At 54.8% G+C, this 17,908-nt stretch overlaps 1 protein-coding gene across 1 annotated transcript in view; it reads left to right on the top strand.

Moving 5' to 3' along the window:
• Window positions 1–1,288: 1,288 nt before the first annotated feature.
• UBL4B (ubiquitin like 4B) overlaps window positions 1,289–17,908 on the top strand; it is a 29,523-nt gene continuing 12,903 nt past the window's right edge. The window contains exon 1 of the mRNA XM_026484553.2: window positions 1,289–1,728. Within this exon, the coding sequence (XP_026340338.2) occupies window positions 1,289–1,728 (440 nt within the window). The remainder of the gene's footprint in view (window positions 1,729–17,908) is intronic.

Raw genomic sequence — 17,908 nt, 5'->3', positions numbered from 1 at the left:
ATTTCTGAAATGCATTATGACACCTTTCTCGCGGGCTTCAGTGAACCAGCATATATAAAGGGTTTGACCCAGGAGACCTTTAACAAGTGGAACAGAAAGCTCAGAGCAGCAGAAGGGGCTGACATGGCAGAGGCAGAGGCCCCGCATGTGTTCCTTGTTCACTTCAGAGCCCCGTGGGTCTGCCGAGTGCCCGGCACACCGGAGGTCCCGAGCGGTCGGTACAGGAGGCCACGCGCACTAACGGCGAAGACATGGCCATGCTGTCTGCTTGCCGTGTGGGAAAGCCGAGCTCCACGGGCTCCTCTGGCAAACGGAGAACATGGCAATAGGGCCTCTTAGGCAGTGAGGAGTCAGTACGCCAGGGCCCGGGCAGCAGACACGGCCGGGGAACCCGCTCCATCCTCTCCGTGCTCCCGCTCCTGGACTCTAAGGCCTCCCGCTGCCAGCACCTGCACACCACTGGTTTCCCCTGGTCACAGAAGCATGCCCTGCCCCTGTGCAGGCCACGCAGCCAAGAGGTTAGCCCCCCTCTCCCCCCCGGCCAAAGGCAGGAGCCTGAGCACACAGATCCAGCTTCTTTCCTTCTCAGGTGGTGCAACTCAGGTGTATACTACGAACCTTCTGGAGCGCCCGGCAGGATTGAAGCCTCCCGGTTCCTCAGTAGGGCCACCTGCTCATTACTACAGTTTGGTCTTCCCTCGATGCCTTGTCTCACCTGCTCACCTCCCACTGCCGCTTCCCAGCCCCCTCCCCCAACTCAGCATGTGCCCTGGAATCCCTGTCTCAGGGTCTGCTTCTGGGAACCCCCATCCGAGAGCGTGTGTCAAGTGCTTGACAGAAAGAAGACACTTGATAAATCAATGGTAGCCGGCCCACTAGACTGAAAGCTTCATGAGGGCAGAAAGTAGCCATCGTGATCTGATCTCTCCTTGGGGACAGGTCCTGGCGAAGAAGGCACCCAGTACATGTGTGTTGAATGAATCGACGCGGACGTGTTTCCTTCTGTGGCCCTCTCCTTTTGGACCCTCCTTCTCCCTATCCAACTCTCCTTTCTCCTTTTCTGGAGAACATGCCTCTGATTTCCCCAGAGCCCAGCTCTCAAAATGAGCCCTCCTGCAGCATTGTGACGTCACGGAGCATTAGCCAATGGCTGCCCGTCCGCGCGGGGCCCAGCCTCCCGGGAGCACCGCCCGCCATTGACAGGGAGAAGCCAACTTCTCTTGCACTGGCCCTTAACCCTCTGGGCAGCTGCGGAGCATGGATCCCTCCTGATGCTATTCTTGGCCCGATGATTCTCACAGTCAAGCTGCTTCTGGGCCGGAGATGCAGCCTGAAGGTGTCGGGGCAGGAGAGCGTGGCCATGCTGAAGAAGCTGGTGTCTGAGCGCCTGCAGGTGCCCGAGGAGCGGCAGCACCTGCTCTTCCGAGGCCAGCTTCTGGCGGATGACAAGCGTCTCTCCGACTACTGCATCGGGCCCAATGCCTCCATCAACGTCATCATGCGGCCCTTGGCCAAGACGGCAGCCGCGGAGGCCCCCCAGCCCCAGCCCTTGTGGCACCACCTGGGCCTGGTCCTCGCCAAGCACTTTGAGCCCCGCGACTCCAAGGCGGTGCTGCAGCTGCTGAGGCGGGAGCACCAGGAGCGCCTGCGGAGGATCAGTCTGGGGGACCTGGAGCAGCTGGCGCAGTACCTCCTGACCGAGGAGCCCACAGCGGAGCGGGGGCCTGAGCCCGGGACCTCAGAGCCCCAGGACAGAGAGGAGGAGGAGGAGGAGGAGGAGACAGGGGAGGAGGAGGGCAAGGCTGATCAGTAAAACGGCCCATCCTACTCATTTGCATGCTCAAATTCGTCTGGCCTCATCCTTCTGTGGTCCCTGGTGACCCCCCACTCACTCCTGCGGGAGCAGAGGCAGCCGTACCCCTTTATGAAACTTTAGAGCAGCCGGAGGGATTGTGGACCCCTCTGTCCTCTCTTGGGCCTGCGGTAGCCCCCCTGAAACCTAGCGTGATTCCACCCCCATTACCATCCTCGAAGGGGGTCTGATCACCCTGTGGGTGGTCCTAAAGGGGTAGTCAAAGGCAGCTTCCCTTTCCTGGGCTGGACACCCCCATCTGGGCTGGACACCCCCACCTGGGCAACCTCCCAGGCTGTCAGCAACCCCCCTGCCCAGAGTCTCCATGGCTTTAGGCAGACCCTCTTTCTGCTTTGGGACCGAGAGACAGATGATGTGAGTTCATTTCTGTCTGTCCCCAGGCCATGATGTCTGACAGCCAAGAGACCAATGCCAGGGAGCCGCCCTGTGACCTCTGCGTGAGGCTGTCCCTGCTGTCTGCTTGCGCTTATACGGCTCGAGGGGCAGGGCTCGCCCAGGCAGGACTGGGAGGAGAGTAGTTACTGTGTGTCAGGCCTGGATTCTTAGGGAGACACACACTGACCAAGAATAGCAGGAAACTGAGGCTTGGGGCAGAAAAGGTGGTTTGCACACACACTCCCTGTGGTCATCGTGACACATCTCTGCCTCACCCCCTGCCCCAAGTCTCATCAATTGGTAGGTGTCCCTGAGCCCCCCCTTCCCTGCCCGGCACTGCCCAGGTTCCCCGGGAACAAGACATCCTTGCAGCCACAGAGCTTGTGGCCTGGATGGAGAGACAGGACAGAAATGTGATGGGTAAAGCAGTGAATGAAAATAGAGGGCAGCCCGGGGACGCCTGGGTGGCTCACTGCATTAAGCGTCTGCCTTCTGCTCAGGTCCTGATCCCAGGGTCGTGGGATCGAGCCCCACATTCGGCTGCTTGCTCAGCAGGGAGCCTGCTTCTCCCTCTGTCTGCCTCTCCCTCTGCTTGTGCTGTCTCTCTCTGATAAATAAATAAACAAATAAATAAATAAAATCAATCTTTAAATAAAAGAATGAAAATAGAGTGCAGCCCGTGTGACTAGATAGATACCCAGGCAAAGCCACCACCTCTCGGGGTGCTGGGCTCCCATGCGGGGCCTGTCTCACAGGCTACAGGAACGCCAGGCTTTTCCTCTGCTCTGGTGGAGAGAGCCGTCCTTGCCCAGGGCTGGGGAGCCGGTGCCCTGTGTGTGAGGGGGCAGGGAGCTCCCTGAGAGCCTGTCCTCCCAAGTCCCTGAAGCACTGTTACTGTAGTCGCTCTGTCCTGCGATGGAGACGGAGGGGGGATGAAGGACCTGGTCCTGAAAGGAAGGCACAGGGGCCCCTTCCCTGTAAGCCTTCTGTCCTTGGCCTGGGGTCCCCGCGACTGACTCGGGTCCCAGCTCGGCCACAGGCTTGCTGCGTGACTTCGGCTAACTTACTCTGCCTGTCTCATGCTCAGGTTTGGCAGCCGTCCGAGGGGACGCACTCACCAGCTGAGCCTTGAACCACGCGGCTCTGAACTGTGCGGGTCCACTTACAGGGGGATATTTTTCGATAAATACAGCCCAGCACTGTAAATGCATTTTCTCTTCCTTAGGATTTTCTTAATCACATTTTCTTTCCTCTCACCTTATTGCAAGAATACGGTATATAATACAAATGTGTGTTAATTGTGTTAGTGGTAAGGCTTCTGGTCCACAGTGGCCTGCTAGTAGTTAAGTTTGGGGGTGTCCAAAGTTTTATGTGGATTTCTGGCTGTGCAGGGCGGGTGGGGGAGGGGGTCAGTACCCCTAAACCCTGTGTTGTCTAAGGGTTAATTGTCTTATGATGCTAAACGCTGTCAGCCCCTTGTGTGAGGGCAGGAGAGAGGAGGGCTCCCCACGGAACATGAGGGTGGGAGGGTGAGCGTGAGTTAACCCGAGGGTTCACGCCGTATTCACCTTTTCGTCAGCTTGTGATTACCAGCCAGGCAATGCTATCAGCATCTCCTACCCCCCAACCCCCTCCAGATGTTTGCGAGGGTTATACTCACGAAGACGGAGCAATCCAGAGTGACGTCTTCTGAGAGGGCAATGGCAAGGCCGGGAGAGCCCCCTGAAACCAGGTGTCTGGCTCCGTGAGCCTGCTTTGTAGCAGAGAGACCCTCATTCAGCCAATGAGCGTCCCCTGCACAGGTGCCCCAGCCTCTGCCCCAGAGGCCGAGAGGAGGGGGAGGATGGGAGCTGTGTCAGGTGTGACGTGTCCCCGGGGGCACTGAGGACGAAGCATGGGGTGGCTGTCACCAGCACCCACCAGCTTGCACCTCGCTTCCTCTCTGGTCCCAGTCCTGCTCCCGCTCCCAGGAGGGCCCTCCACCCTCCGTCCTCTGCAGAAGAGACGTTTGGAAAGTTCTGTGAGCGTGTTTGTGCTGGGGCTGTGCCATTAGCCAAGGGGGACGAGCCTATTATCTTTACATTAGGGGAACTAATAGCCCATTTCCCAAGAAATCTGTGGGCGATAAAAATAAGTGAGCCGTTTTATTCTTTTTGCTGAGAGAAGCTGGCATGAAGGACGGGGAAGCCCTTGTTTTCTCTCTAGTTAGGGCTGGCCGAGGGCACCACCTCCCCGGCTTCTGTCCCCAGAAGCTTCAGGGTGATGACTCCAGTCCCAGAGCCACGGAAGGAAAGGTGTTCTGCCCTTGCATGCTGCGGTTGCCTCCGGCGGCTGACTCCACCCTTCGCAAGCCCCCCCGTCCTGTCCACCAGAGCTGAGCACGGGCGAGGATGCATGGGCCCAGGCACTCAGAACTTCACGAGAACTTGCTTGCGTTTGTTACGTCTCCCAGGATGTTTCCCTCAAAGCCAAGTTCCTCCCTGTCCGCTGGTGGAAGGACTTACAGGGATCAGGGAGCCGCAGGTGGTGCGTTAGGACGCAGGGGACAGACACTCCAGAAGTAGGTGAGAACCCTTTTCTGTACGCAGAACCCCAGCTCTCGGGCTGCCTGCCATGGAAATCCTTCCCTGGGCCCAGTTCCACCTTATTTCACATTTAGACCTGTACTGGCGAACCAGCTGAAGGCTCCCTGGTCCCCTCTCTGCTTTCACCAGGTGAGGGATGGTGGTTACGGGGTGCTCTTTCTAAACTGCAGCCGTGGGCATGTAGCTCTGTTGCTTAAGTCCCCACAGCGCCTCTCTCCCACCAGGAAAGGACAGACAGGTCCCCGCAGGTACCAAGTTTGCACAGGTAGGAGCATCTCTGGACAGCCAGCTTTGTGTTTCTATCCATGGAGAAATCTGGCTTCTCCTGGTTCCTTCATGCATCACCTGAAGGCCAACGCTCTCAGTCCCCGGGCTCCCGGCAAAATGGTCTTTCTGCTGGAGACAGGCACAGCATCCCTGTTCTTGTGTTATTTTATCAGTCCTTTATTCTTCGATCAGTAAACACTGATGGCGGTCCTACTATGTGTCGGGCTTCCTTCGAGTGACTTAGGCTGATAGAGGAAGAGCCCTGCCTTTCTGAGACGGCAGAAGGAAGCGCGCCCCCTTGCGTCCCGTGCTGCATGGTACAGCAGAGGGAGCTCGGTGGCCCCTCCCGTTGCGCCACAGCCTTTGCTTGAACTTCGGTGATGTGTTGGGAGGTAGGGGACGTGGCTGTTACCCCCAGTCCTAAATGATAGGGCAGGGAATGGTCTTTCAGGATGGGAATTCTTGTAGATGTTGGAGAAAGAGGGGACTTAACAATGTTGCAGGGGCTACAGAGACCCCGATGCCTGATTCTATTAGAAGCAAGTCACAGGTCCCGCCCACATTCCTGGGAAAGAAATCTCACAAAGGCACAGACCCCAGGAGATAGTGATCGTGGGGGCCCCCTTATAGCCTGTCCCCCACAGTGGGTGTTGTGTTCTAAGGTTTGTATCTATGAATGAAATCATTGATAATAAATCCACTAAAGGCATCATTTCAGCCCAGGAACTGCGGTCGCCCCAGGGGAGTCTCAGGAAGGCTTCAAGGAGGAGGTAGTGTTTGAGCCGGTGAAGGATGGGAGAGGAGGGCAGTCGAAGGAGGCGTGAGGGACTTTTTCTCACACCTAGGCTCTGCATGTCACACCTGGAGAACTGTCACTTGGTTCAGCACACCCAGCTTCTGACCTTGCTAGGTGCCTCATGACACCCAGAGCCACACAGACACCCCCAAGGTGCATACCTATAGACACAAGGACAGCCCCTCTACCTCAGACCCATAGGGGGGGCGTCTACAGGGTCCCGCCCAGGTTTGCAGAGGGAGCTGGAGGCTCTGTGACACTTGCAGTGTTAGGGTTCAGACCTTGCCTTCTGGAGTTCAGGCTGCTGGAGCCCAGTGGGCTCAGCCCCGCCCAGGCAGCCCAGCCAAAAGATGCCACACAGCAAATTCAAGGACCGAAAAGGAAGGCTTTACTGAACCGAGCCCAGGAACTGCGAGAGCTTCTGGAAGAGGTGGCGTGGACCAACTTTGCTCTGTCTAAGTGATGCCTCATGTAGTCAGGACAGGGGTGTTCAAAGGACACACAGGGGCATGGAGCTGGACACGGGGGTGTGCACCTTTGGGTGCCGGGTGGCAGCTGGGCTTTGCAGGGACACCGGCACTTCCATGCACATCAGCCCGTGTATGTCAGGGAGCAGAGACCCCCTTCCCTGCTTGCCTTTCAGCTCCCTGCCCTAGCCTGGATGGCTCTGGCCTGCTCTGAGCTGGGCGTGGGTGGCTGCCCGCGTGTGGCAGGGGAGAGGCCAGGTGGCAGGGGAGTGGCCAGAGGGCAGGCTGCCCTGGGGGAGGTCGTGCTGCTGAGCCGGCTGAGGTGAGAACAGCTGCAAAGCCCAGCTGTGGGGTTCCTCTGGAGCCAACGGTGTTCCCGCAGACTGCCTCGCCCCACTCCTCCCCTCTTGGGTCACCTTCCTCCTCTCCCTGTCCTTCCTGGGTTTCTTCCTGTACCTCTCCCCTGCCCTTTCCCTCCTGTTCTCTCTGACCGCATTTGGGGCCGAGTTGACTGCATTGTGCGGACATCTGGCACTTTCTTTTAGCGTGTTTTCTCTCCTCTCTCTGTTCCTTATGTCTCTGCACCCATCCTCTGCTGGACTTCCCTTTGTTCCCATCCCGTTCAGTCTTCCCTAGTTGTCGTATTGATGTCGCCACGAGCTCCCCTCCTTGTCTTCCTATGTCTTTTTTTTTTTTAAGATTTTTTTTTTTATTTGAGAGAGAGAGAATGAGAGGAGAGAGCGAGCGAGCATAAGCCGGCGGAGGGGCAGAGGGAGAGAGAAACAGACTCACTGCTGATCAGGGAGCCCAACGCAGAGCCCCATCCCGGGACCCTGGGATCATGACCTGAGTTGAAGGCAGATGTTTAACTGACTGAGCCACCCAGGCACCCCTTCCCCGTGTCTTCTTCTCCCGTATTTACCCAGACTCACGCAGCGTGCAGGCACGGACAGGGACCTGGAACTACTACCTTTGGCTATGGCCCGACCCTGCAGCCCTCCTGCCCGCATCCGCAATACTAATCCTCACGCGCATCTACCCAGCCCTGTGTTCAAGTGCAAAGGCAAACGGCCTCATCGCACACATGCACCTGTTTCCTGATCTAGACCCCCAAACAGACACACCCTGAGAGAGGGCACCGGTGTCTGCACACGCACGGGGCCGCCCCAAGCAGCTGTGCTTGCAGATGGCGATGCTGCCAGGGAGGTGGGACAGCTGAGGCAGGCGCACGGCGAGCTCAGCCATGACAGTGGGCTGCGTCTTCCAGGCACAGCGGCTAACACTTTGGTGCTGGGTCCCCGCACTTGCACGGCTCTGCCCAGACCAGCCCTGCAGGCACTGGGCACCCTCATTCTCTTGGCTCATTTCCTTTGGTCCTTCCTGGCTCCTCCCTGGGTGGCTCCTTGAGCTGTCAATCCCTTCTGGAAGGACTGTAACCCAAGGAGCCGGCAGGAAGCCCAAGCCCCCGGGACGGCTCCTACCTACCTGCCCTCTGCTCCCTCCGACAGATTTCCCATCACGGTGATTTAAGGGCTCCTTGGCAGCCTTTAGCGGCTCCCTCTGCCCTCGTAGAAGGGTGATAAATCTGAGGTAACTACTGTCGGCCGGCTGGCCGTAAACCCGTCACAGCCCACAGCAGTGGGGCCAGGCCTGCCCACTGAGGCCCTGCCGAGTTGGCCTTGTCAGCCAGCCGCCCTTGGAGAAGCCCCAGGGCACCTGCACTGGAGACATTATTTATCAGCTCGGACCCTGGGATCAAAGCTGCTGTCCATCACAGACGGCAGGGGGGAGGCCCTCCGAGCCCCCCACTGGCTCCTCCTCTCATCCAGACTACTTAAACTTGACCGATAATGCATTGGAGAGAGCCTCAGTGCTCCCCGGTCCCCTTGAGCCCCTCCTGCTTTATTGCCCCCACCCACACCAAGTGCACCCCTTTCTACGCGCAGGCTGGACCAGGGACTCTGGAGCGGCTTTGGTGACAGAGTTGAGGTTACAGCCAGGGGTAGCCCGGATGGCTCCCTTTCCTGACCTCCCGCTGTCCCCTTTCTCCAGCACAGTTTGGCAGAAGGATAAAAGCATGGGGCACTCAGACCCCAGGACCTTGTCTAAGCAGCCCCATGGCGGGACATCACGGGCAGAGACATCTGAAGAGGTTGCATGTTGGTCCTAAGTAAAGTGAGGAGTCTTTCTCCAGGCTTTACAACTTTCTGTGCTGCCTTATTTCCCGAGGCCGTCTTAGCCCCAGACCCTCCCTCATCCGTGCTGTGATGATGGCAGCTGGTGAGGACAGGGAGGCAGGATGATGAGGACAATAGAGAACCTGGAATCTGAAGACTTGGGACTGGGTCTTGAGATACTCCCTAGCTGTGGCAGTTTGGGTTGGTCGCTTGGTCTGAGCCACAGTGCCCTCGTCTGTTCAGTGGGTACAAGAATGTCCCCCATGTGGGGTAGTTAAGAGCACCCATGACATGATAGATGTAAAAGTGGTTTTTGTTTTTGGTTTTTGAGAGAGAAAGAGAGAGAGGGAGCAGGGAGGGGCAGAGGGAGAGGGAGACGAGATGGAGAATCTCAAGCAGACTCCCTGCAGCATGGAGCCTGATGTGGGGCTCGATCCCACAACCCCAAGATCCCAACCTGAGCTAAAACCAAGAGTCAGATGCGCAACGGACTGAGCCACCCAGACGCCCCTGCACGAGTGTTTCGTCAACTCTAAAGTGCTCTGCAGAATGAAGCCTTATTCTTATTCATCCCCCACCCCCTTACAGTTAACAGAATGTTCTCTAGCCAGTTTGCACCTAAAGGGATTTATTGCAGGGAGGGGGGTGGCTTACAGGATCCCAGGGGGGACCAGGAGCTACAGCCAGGAGGACACGGAGACTGCCACCCTACCTGCTGTTTGGTTCCTGGGGTTACAGGGACAAGAGCCCAGAGCCCCCACCACAAGTGTCCCAGGGGACTCAGACACCTCCAGCACCACAGTGAAGGTCGCCTCTCTCCTGGCTCACTGCCACCTGTAAGGTGTATGTGGGGGCATTCCCTTGGGAGAAGCTGGGTCGTGATGACTCTTTAGATGAAAGCCTCTTGGGAATGTAGATTTTAGTTTTCCACCAATCAAGGGGTTTAGTCTGTGGGAAAGTCTATGGAGCAAATGACCCAATTTCTTCAACAGGGAGGGAAAAAGAGACAAAGAGGAAGAGACATCCATAGATTAAAAGAAACTTAAGATGTATCAGTTAATTGCAAAGACCAGAGTTACTTGCATCTTGCTTTGAGCAAACTGCTTTAAAAAAAAAAAAAGGGCAAGACCACGGGGACATTGGAACATTGACTGGTATTTGATGGTATTATGGAATTAGTGTTCTGTATTTTTTTAAAGTGGGATAATAGCATTGTGGTGATGTTTTCCAAAGTCACCTTTTCGAGAAGCACACTGAAATACTTCTGAAATGTCGCCTAAGATCTGCTGCAGAACAATCCAGTGAATTGGGACGGAGGAAGATTCAGTTCAGCAGCCGCTCAGTTGCCAAAGCCTCGCATCCTCGCATCCCACGGGTACCTTCCTGTGCTGACCTCAGTTAACGGCAGCGGCCGTTTCACGACAACATGCCCCCCCCCCAACCCCATCTTCTGAGGCTAACCAGCACTCCGCTGTCTGGAAATGCAACTCGTTCAGAAAACTAGTCCCAGATTCTCATTTCCTTGAGGGTTTCTTGCTTGGAATCTCTTCTGATACCGATCTGGGACAACAGATCCCACTCTGGCTGCTTTAAGCAGAAAGGAATTTATTAGAGGAAATTAGGTAGTTTATAGAACCTTGGAGAGATCCAAGACATTGCAAAGCCAGGAGGAGCACCCGAGCACCACCCAGGACCGATCTGGAGGAAACGCACTGCTCTGGGGCCGGCTGCCCAGCGAGGAGGCACTGGAAACCTCCCACAGCTGACCGAGGATGCATGTTTTTTTCTTTCTTTTTTTTTTCCTCTGAGTCTAGTTGACACACAAAGTTACATTAGTTTCAAGTGTACGGTGTACAACTTAGCGATTTGACAATCTCTTAGTGATTTATACACGTTCACCACAAGTGTTGCTACCATCTGTCCCGTTACAACACTATTACAGTATAATTGACTACTTTCTTTACGCTGGACCCTTTCCTCCCGTGACTTATTCCTTCCCTAACTGGAAGCCTGGCTCTCCCACTCCCCTTCACCCATTCTGCCCATCCCGCCGACCCGCCTTCCCTCTGGCAACCATTGGTTTGTTCTCTGTATTTATAGGTCTGATTCTGCTGTTTGTTGTATTCATTTGTTTTTGTTTTTGTTCTTTTTTTTTTTTTTTAAGATTCCATTTGTAAGTGGAATCATATGGTGTTTTCCTTCTCAGTCTGACTTATTTCACTTAGCATAATACCCTCTAGGTCATTCCATGTTGCCTCAGATGGCACAAGCTCATCTTGTATTATGGCTGTGTCATATTCCAGTGTATATGCCACATTTTCTTTATCCATTCTTCAATCGATGGACATGGGGGCTGCTTCCATATTTGGACTGTTGGAAATAGTGCTGCAATCCACATAAGGCCTGCGTGTATGTTTTCCAGTTAGTGTTTCCCTTTTGACTCAGGAGACTTAATCTCGCTCAGCCCAGCTGCTGCCTCCCTTTTCTTTCTACCTCCACTCCTCTTCCCAGTCTCATCCAGGGATTTTCCTGGTGGATCTCCGTCACATGTGGGCCCTAGCTGCAAAGAGGTCTGGGAAAGCAAAAGCTCTTTGTCTCTGTCTCTGTCTTTGGGTCTAAGAGAGCTTCTTGCTTGGTCCCTAGCTCCCAGCACAGTGACCTGCCCTTGGCACTGGGCTTTTTGTTCCATTCCAAGGTTGAGGTTATTAAGCCCAGGCATTGGTGGGGGAGACGTTCTGCCCCTTGCCCTTAATGCAAACGGGTACAGAGTTTAGAGTTTACGAAGTGTTCTCACATACTTTCTCTTTCGGTCCTCTCAACAAGCTGGAGAGGTTGAGATTACCGTCCCCATCTTATATTTGAGGAGATCGAAACTCCCACAGCCACAAAGCTGGTACACAGCAGAACCAATATCCGAACCCTTTACTCCCCTCCCCTGCACCCCCCCCACCAGGTGGGATAATTTATTGCAACTTTAGTTTAGGACTTGATTTTGTTTAAGTCACTAACTGTCCTTCTTTCATCCCAAGACCACAGGCAGGCTTTTGTGCCAGCTGGCCTGACACCGATTTCAGTGGGAGATGGCGCAGAGCAGTGCTTAGAGCCTCAGCCCTGGAGGGGGAATGCTGGGAGCTGCTTGTGAGCTGGGCTGCCCGCGGCTATGTTACTTCAGCCCTGTTTCCTCATCTGAAAGAGTAGCTGTAACAATAGCATCTACCTCAGAGACCTAGTAACAGGATGAAATGAATGAACATGAGTGAAATGCTTAGAATACAGTAAATGTTCCATAAGTTTGATCATCGTTCAGTATGATCATTGATCATATTTGGGGGGGGGGCGGGCCAAAAGCATCGGCACCTGCAAGACCACTGTCACCCTTTCCTGGCTTTGTTTTATAAAATTCTAGGCTCACTGAGGGGTTATGCTGATTGTCTTTGTAGGAGGAGGCTGTGGAGGAAAGTTTGAAGGAAAACAGGTGGGACGGATAGGGTGGTCCCAAGGTTGGGGCCTGTACATGCTTCCCTGTGGGGCCCCAGGGAGGGGCAGGGCCTGAGGATAGGGGTTCCAGGGTACCCTGAGAAGGTTGACTCTCAGCAGAGACCCTTGCCCCAAACTGGCCCAGAAACAGAGGACCCACCCCATTCGGGGACCATGCGAACTGGTCAGGGAGCATATCCGTGTGGACAGAGGGCACAGAGACCAGGGGGCCCTTCCCTGAGTGTTCTGTAATGTGGGAGACGCCAGAGGCTTTGCTTACCTCTGACGGAGAGGTGGGCAAGGACGTCCCTATAATAGCTAATAGAATTTCACTCTGCACTGGGAGGATGGAAGCCTGGAGAAGATTGAATTTAATTTAATCTTTAGAAGAAAGATTATATGGGGGTGCCTGGGTGGCTCAGTCGTTTAAGTGTCTGCCTTTGACTCAGGTTGAGCCCGAGTCATCGGCTGCGTCTCTCTCTCTCTGTCAAATGAACAAAATCTTTGAAGAAGAAAAAGAAGGAGGAGAAGGAGAAGAAGGAGGAAGAAGAAAGATGATGGGACCTAAGAAAGAAATGTGACCTTTTTAGCACCGACCAAAATTTAGGCAAAGATTGTCTTGAAGACCCGGGTCTCGATTCCTTTCATCTTTCCCAAAGTCTATCCAGAAACCAAAGCTCTTCTCCCCTTACCAAACTCACTCTCCGGAGAGGACATGAATGAGCCAGGTCAACTGAACCGGCTCTGCCACCTAACAGCTGTGCACCTAACAGCTGTGCGTGGGTGGGGTGGGCCACCAGGAAAATGGAATAATTCAATTCCCTTCAGAGAGCTGTCAAGAGGATTATGCAAGACAATGGAATTCAAATGTACGTTGTAGCGCGGGACTGCAGTGTCAGCACGAGATGTGAGGATTGTGTCTTTATGCAGATTTATGCCCCACGGGCTCTGCGAGGGCTTTGTGGTGGCCTGGCTTGGCTGGGCCAAATTTCTTTCCCCAGAATTCCATTTCTACCGTGCTTCCAGATGGGGGCCTGCAAGCGCTCGGCTCACGCTGCTCCCGTGAGAGATGGAGCCTAGAAGGGGCCAGCCAGCAGCCCTTTGCCTGCATCCACTATCCTCCCAGTTTCCGGAACACACATCCAGGTGGTGCAGCAAAGGGATTTTGCACCTGTGAGGAAAGCCCCTCCCTAATCAGCAGACTTTAAATTATGGAGATCATCCTGGGTGGGCCCGACCCAATCAGTTGGAGACTCTTTAAGAGAAGGCTTAGGCCTTCCCTGGGAGCAGCTCGGGTGTGGCCAATAGCTTTCAGGTGCCTGAGGGTGTCAGGCGGCCCATGGTCGTCCCCTCCTGCGGCCTGCCCCCTGGCCCTGGGACCTGCTCAGCCAGCCCCACGCTCACATAGCCAGTCCCTGGGAGCCATGGGCATCGATCTCCTACTGGTTCTGGTTCCTCCGTGGGGCCACGTCTGACACCGGCTGCTTCTGCCGCACACAACCCTGTGGGACGCCTCAGCGAACAAGAGGGGACATGTGTTTGGGGGGCGAGGCCCCTGTGGGAGCCCCTGCAGTGGTACCAGAGAGTCGTGCTGGTGTGGCATGGGAAACAAAGGCGGAAGAAAAATGATTACATTTCCTTACTACCTACAGCCCACCAACAAGTCCTCGAAACAGGCAGAGTGACATTCCTCTAGGGACTCAGCTGCCTCGATGTTGATACTTTGCTAAGGGCAAGAGGCCATCCTAGCCCCCAGAACCCTGTGAAGCTACTGTAACATAGAAAAATTTCTTTGGAAACTTCTTTTATCTTACCCCCAAGATACATGTTGGCAATCATCCCCCAAGCATATGACCCACCGATACACATCTGAAGGGTCTCATGACTGAGTTTTTACTAAGCAGTAATAAATGACCTTTTCCTGTGTTTTAATAAAACCACAGTTTTGCACCAAACACATCTCAAGAATTCTTTCTTGGCCGTCGGCTCCGAACCCCAGAATCAGGTGCGGTAGGGCGAGGTCTGCTTCTGTCCGCGATGCTGTGAAGTTTTTGAAACTCCTGCCGTCCTCCGGTTTAGCAATAGACACTGGCTCACATCTGGACATCGATACGGTGGGCGGGATGGGCATCGTTACCCCACTTTCCCGATGAAGAGTCAGGAGACTCCGAGAACTCGAGTGACTGATGACTCACTCCGTAAGCAGCGGGAGCGAGACCCGGGTGACCCCGAAGTCCCTCCCAGCCTCAGGTGCACAGCCTGTCTCCTTAGCTGCCTTTGTGACCGCACAGCCCCGACCTGACCAGGGCTGTGGGCGGGGATTTGACAGTGAGCCGACAGATCTCTCCCTGCCCTCAAGGAGCTCCTAGGTGAGGACGTGTCTCTGGGGTGTGTGGCTGGGTGAGGGCTAACGCTGGACCTTTCGAGAGCTGTGGTCTGGTGTTGGCAGTCCCTGCTGGGCCCGGCCGCCCTGAGTGGTACTCAGGCTCACACCCTTCAGGGGAAGCCGCGCAGAGGGAGATTCTCCAAACCAGCAGGAAACGTGGAGCGTTCTCAGGGCACCAGCGGGGACCCTGGGGGTAGTCCCCCAGGGGTCCCTCAGGGTCCCCCAGCCTTGCTAGAGGCATCGGTAATGGCACTGGGAAATGCCGTCCAGAGGCAGGCGTTGAGGAAGGAGGTCAGCGGGGGCATGAGAGACTGTCTTATCCTTCATCCGTGTGCTGTCCCCCAGGGTCTAAGTCGTCCCACACAGCCAGCCCCAAGAGAGCGGTCTGTGCATCCCTGCCTTCTGCAGGTGTGGGGAAACTGAGGCAGGCAAATCCTCAGCATCAGCCAGAGGACCAGCTCTCTTACTGTGTGTCATAGCACCTTGGGAAATGCAAAACTGACAGGAGAATATTCTTTAATCTGAGCAAATAGCAGTTATCGTAGGAGTAGCACTTTTTAAAATTAATTATCTATTCTGGCTGTCTACACAAATCAAAGGCTGGCTCCCACCTTCTCTCTACTTCGTGTCATGTGCGTAGGTCAGCCTCTTCCTCACTGACTCGATAAATATTGTTTGAAAGCCTACTATGCGCCCCAGCAACCCCACCTTCATACTGTCAAGGACCCACAACCAACTGAGGTGTTTGCTAGGGGCAAAGGGAATAGGGGCCAGCCGGTGGGGGAAGGTAATTATAAAAACTGCTATGGCCAGTTGTAGAAACAAGGACTATATTGCCTTATGAATACGTTTATATGTATATATTTCCATGAGGGAAATATTTTTGTGTCTTTCCTTCTCTCATTCCCTTAACATCTAACATAAGATGTCTTTAACAGTTGTTAACTTTATGTCTCAGAATTTGCTATAGGATATTAAAAGGGGGCATGTGGACCAAGCAGGAGAAGAATGAACATCAAACGTAGAACTTCCTAGCCTGGTTGAGCTTACATTCCAGTGGGGGGAAAATAATAAATAAAATATATAGGTATCAGTTGGTGATAAACGATAAGAAGAAAAATAAAGCGGGGAAGAGGTATAGGAAGTGTGTCTGTGTGTGTAGGCAAAGGTCTCCCTAGAGGTGACATTTGGGCTATGGGATAGAGTGGGTGCAAAGGTCCTGAGGTGCAGTGTTCAAGGAAGCCTGCTGTGGCTGGAACAGGAAGAAGAAGGCAGAGCACAGCATGAGATAGGTAGAGAGATATTGGGGGCCAGATCACATGGGGCTTTGGGGTCATATAAGGACTTTGGTTTTTACCCCAAGTGAGATGAGGAGCTGGGACAAGACTTTGAGTGACATGCTCTGACTTAGGTTTTCTTTTCTTTCTTTCTTTCTTTCTTTCTTTCTTTCTTTCTTTCTTTCTTTCTTTCTTTCTTTCTTTCTTTCTTTCTTTCTTTCTTTCTTTCTTTCTTTCTTTCTTTTATAAAGATTTTATTTATTTATTTATTTGAGATAGAGAGAGTGAGAACGAGAGCATGAGCCAGGAGACAGAGGGAGAGGGAGAAATAGGCTTCCTGCTGAGCAGGGAGCCTGATGCAGGACTCAATCCCAGGACCCTGCAATCATGACCTCAGCCAAAGGCAGACATCTAACCAGCTGAGCCACTCAGGCGCCCCGACTGAGGTTTTCATACACAAGCCTCTGCTGCCCCTGAGGCTTGACCCTGCACTTGACCGTCTAGATAAGGACGTTGTCCATAGCTGCCCCTGCCTCCCAGCCAGTCCCATCCCAGGACTGTCAGAACCCTGAGGTCCAGAGCTTCGTGGACAGGTTCCCAGAGAAGAGGAATCTGGTGACTCCCCTCCCAGCACAGGGCTCCAGCCCTTGCCTGTCTTTCTAGGGTCTTCAAGAAGCTAACCGTAAGGCATAAATGAAGCTTGATCGGTTGGCTTCCATGAATGTGAGCCTCGCCCTCCTGGCTGGGTTGGACGATCCCGCGGGTTGTAGAGATGACCGAGATGCTCTGTCCCAAAGGAGCCCCACGGGAGGGGACAGACGTGTCTGTGGTACACCAGGATGTGGCGTGAGGACGCCCATCACGGAGAAGCTCTGAGGACGAGCAATTTGTTCTGGAGGTGCTGGGGGTGGGGGATGAGGAGGGGGGATTCGGAGAGCGGACGACACCAGGGCTGGGGTGTTAAAGAAGCTGGAGGGGCAGATCACAAAGAGGGAATGAACGGGAACAAGACACAGTCGGACGGAAGTGTGTAGAAGGTAGGGCCTTAATCTCCAACTCAGGAGTGAGATTAGTCAACTTTTTATTTTCTAAAATAGCTAAATTTAACTTTGGTCACTCTGGGGGGAACCCCCATCACTTTCCCAGGGACTGCCTTCATTCGTGGGGAGCCTCTGGAGAGCCAAGGTGGGGGCAGGGATAGGGGCAGGGACTTTTACCACTGGTGTAACCGGCCCCGAAGGCCCTGCTGGTTGGTCCAGACACTCGCAATCCTTTTGGCCTGGGGCTCCTCTGCTGCATTCACATGGGTCTGGGGATCAGAGAGTGGCAGAAAGTCTGGTCCCTGAGAACGCCATGCTCCAAGGACACTGGGGCCCTCTGACATGGGCTACCTGTGGTTGGGACCGGGCCAGGCGACAGCTCTGGACCTCTGTTGCTCCCATATTAAAGGGGCAACTACTAAGTACTTGTGGGGGTGAGTGGGTGGAGAAAAAGTTGGGAAGGCAGGCTGCCCAAGGACAGCAAACGGCGTCAGAGCTTAATGCTGGCAGGGACCTTGAACCCCACACCAAGGCACTGGTCCTGGCTCTCTGGGCCCTCTGGCCTCTCTGGGTGTGGTTTGGGAGGTCCTGTCCCCACCCCGTGGTGGCTTAGCCAGAGATCAGGCGTGGGGGTGGCCACTAGAACATCCCCTCTTCTCCTGCTTGGTGCCCCCTCCCTTCCCAGGGCACTGGCTGCTGTCAGGAGTGGGGAGGGGTTGCCCTGGCTCATTAGGGACCCTGAGACCTCTCCGCAGACATTCTAGAGCCTAGCAGCTGCCACCCCTGCTGTTTGGAGACTCCAAAGAGCTGGGATTTATGTCTCTTCCCCACTCTCCATGTCTCTGGCTGGGGAGGACGGCTCATTTTTCACGGTGCCGCGTGACTCTCCAGACTGTATTTTCAGCCTTGGTTTGACGTCAGTCTCCCGCTCTGTCCCTGGGGATCTGCTTTGTACATTTCCAGGCCGACCAGGCCAGAGCCTCCCCACGCCCTAGGGCCTCTCGTGTGTCCCTACTGCCACCTCGGAGGTGCTCCCCGGCGACAGCGAGCATGCACGCGTGCGTGCGTGTGTGTGCGCGTTAGTGCGTGCACGCGTGCGTGCGAGAGGCGGGAGGCCAGGGGACCCCGAGGCAGGGAGGGCAGTTGAAGAGGTCCGCTGGAGAGAAGACCGGGCGAGCTGGCCGCGCT

This window comes from Ursus arctos, unplaced genomic scaffold, assembly GCF_023065955.2.
Source record: "Ursus arctos isolate Adak ecotype North America unplaced genomic scaffold, UrsArc2.0 scaffold_12, whole genome shotgun sequence".
Classification (NCBI taxonomy): domain Eukaryota; kingdom Metazoa; phylum Chordata; class Mammalia; order Carnivora; family Ursidae; genus Ursus; species Ursus arctos.
This window is presented reverse-complemented; position numbering and strand designations above follow the sequence as displayed.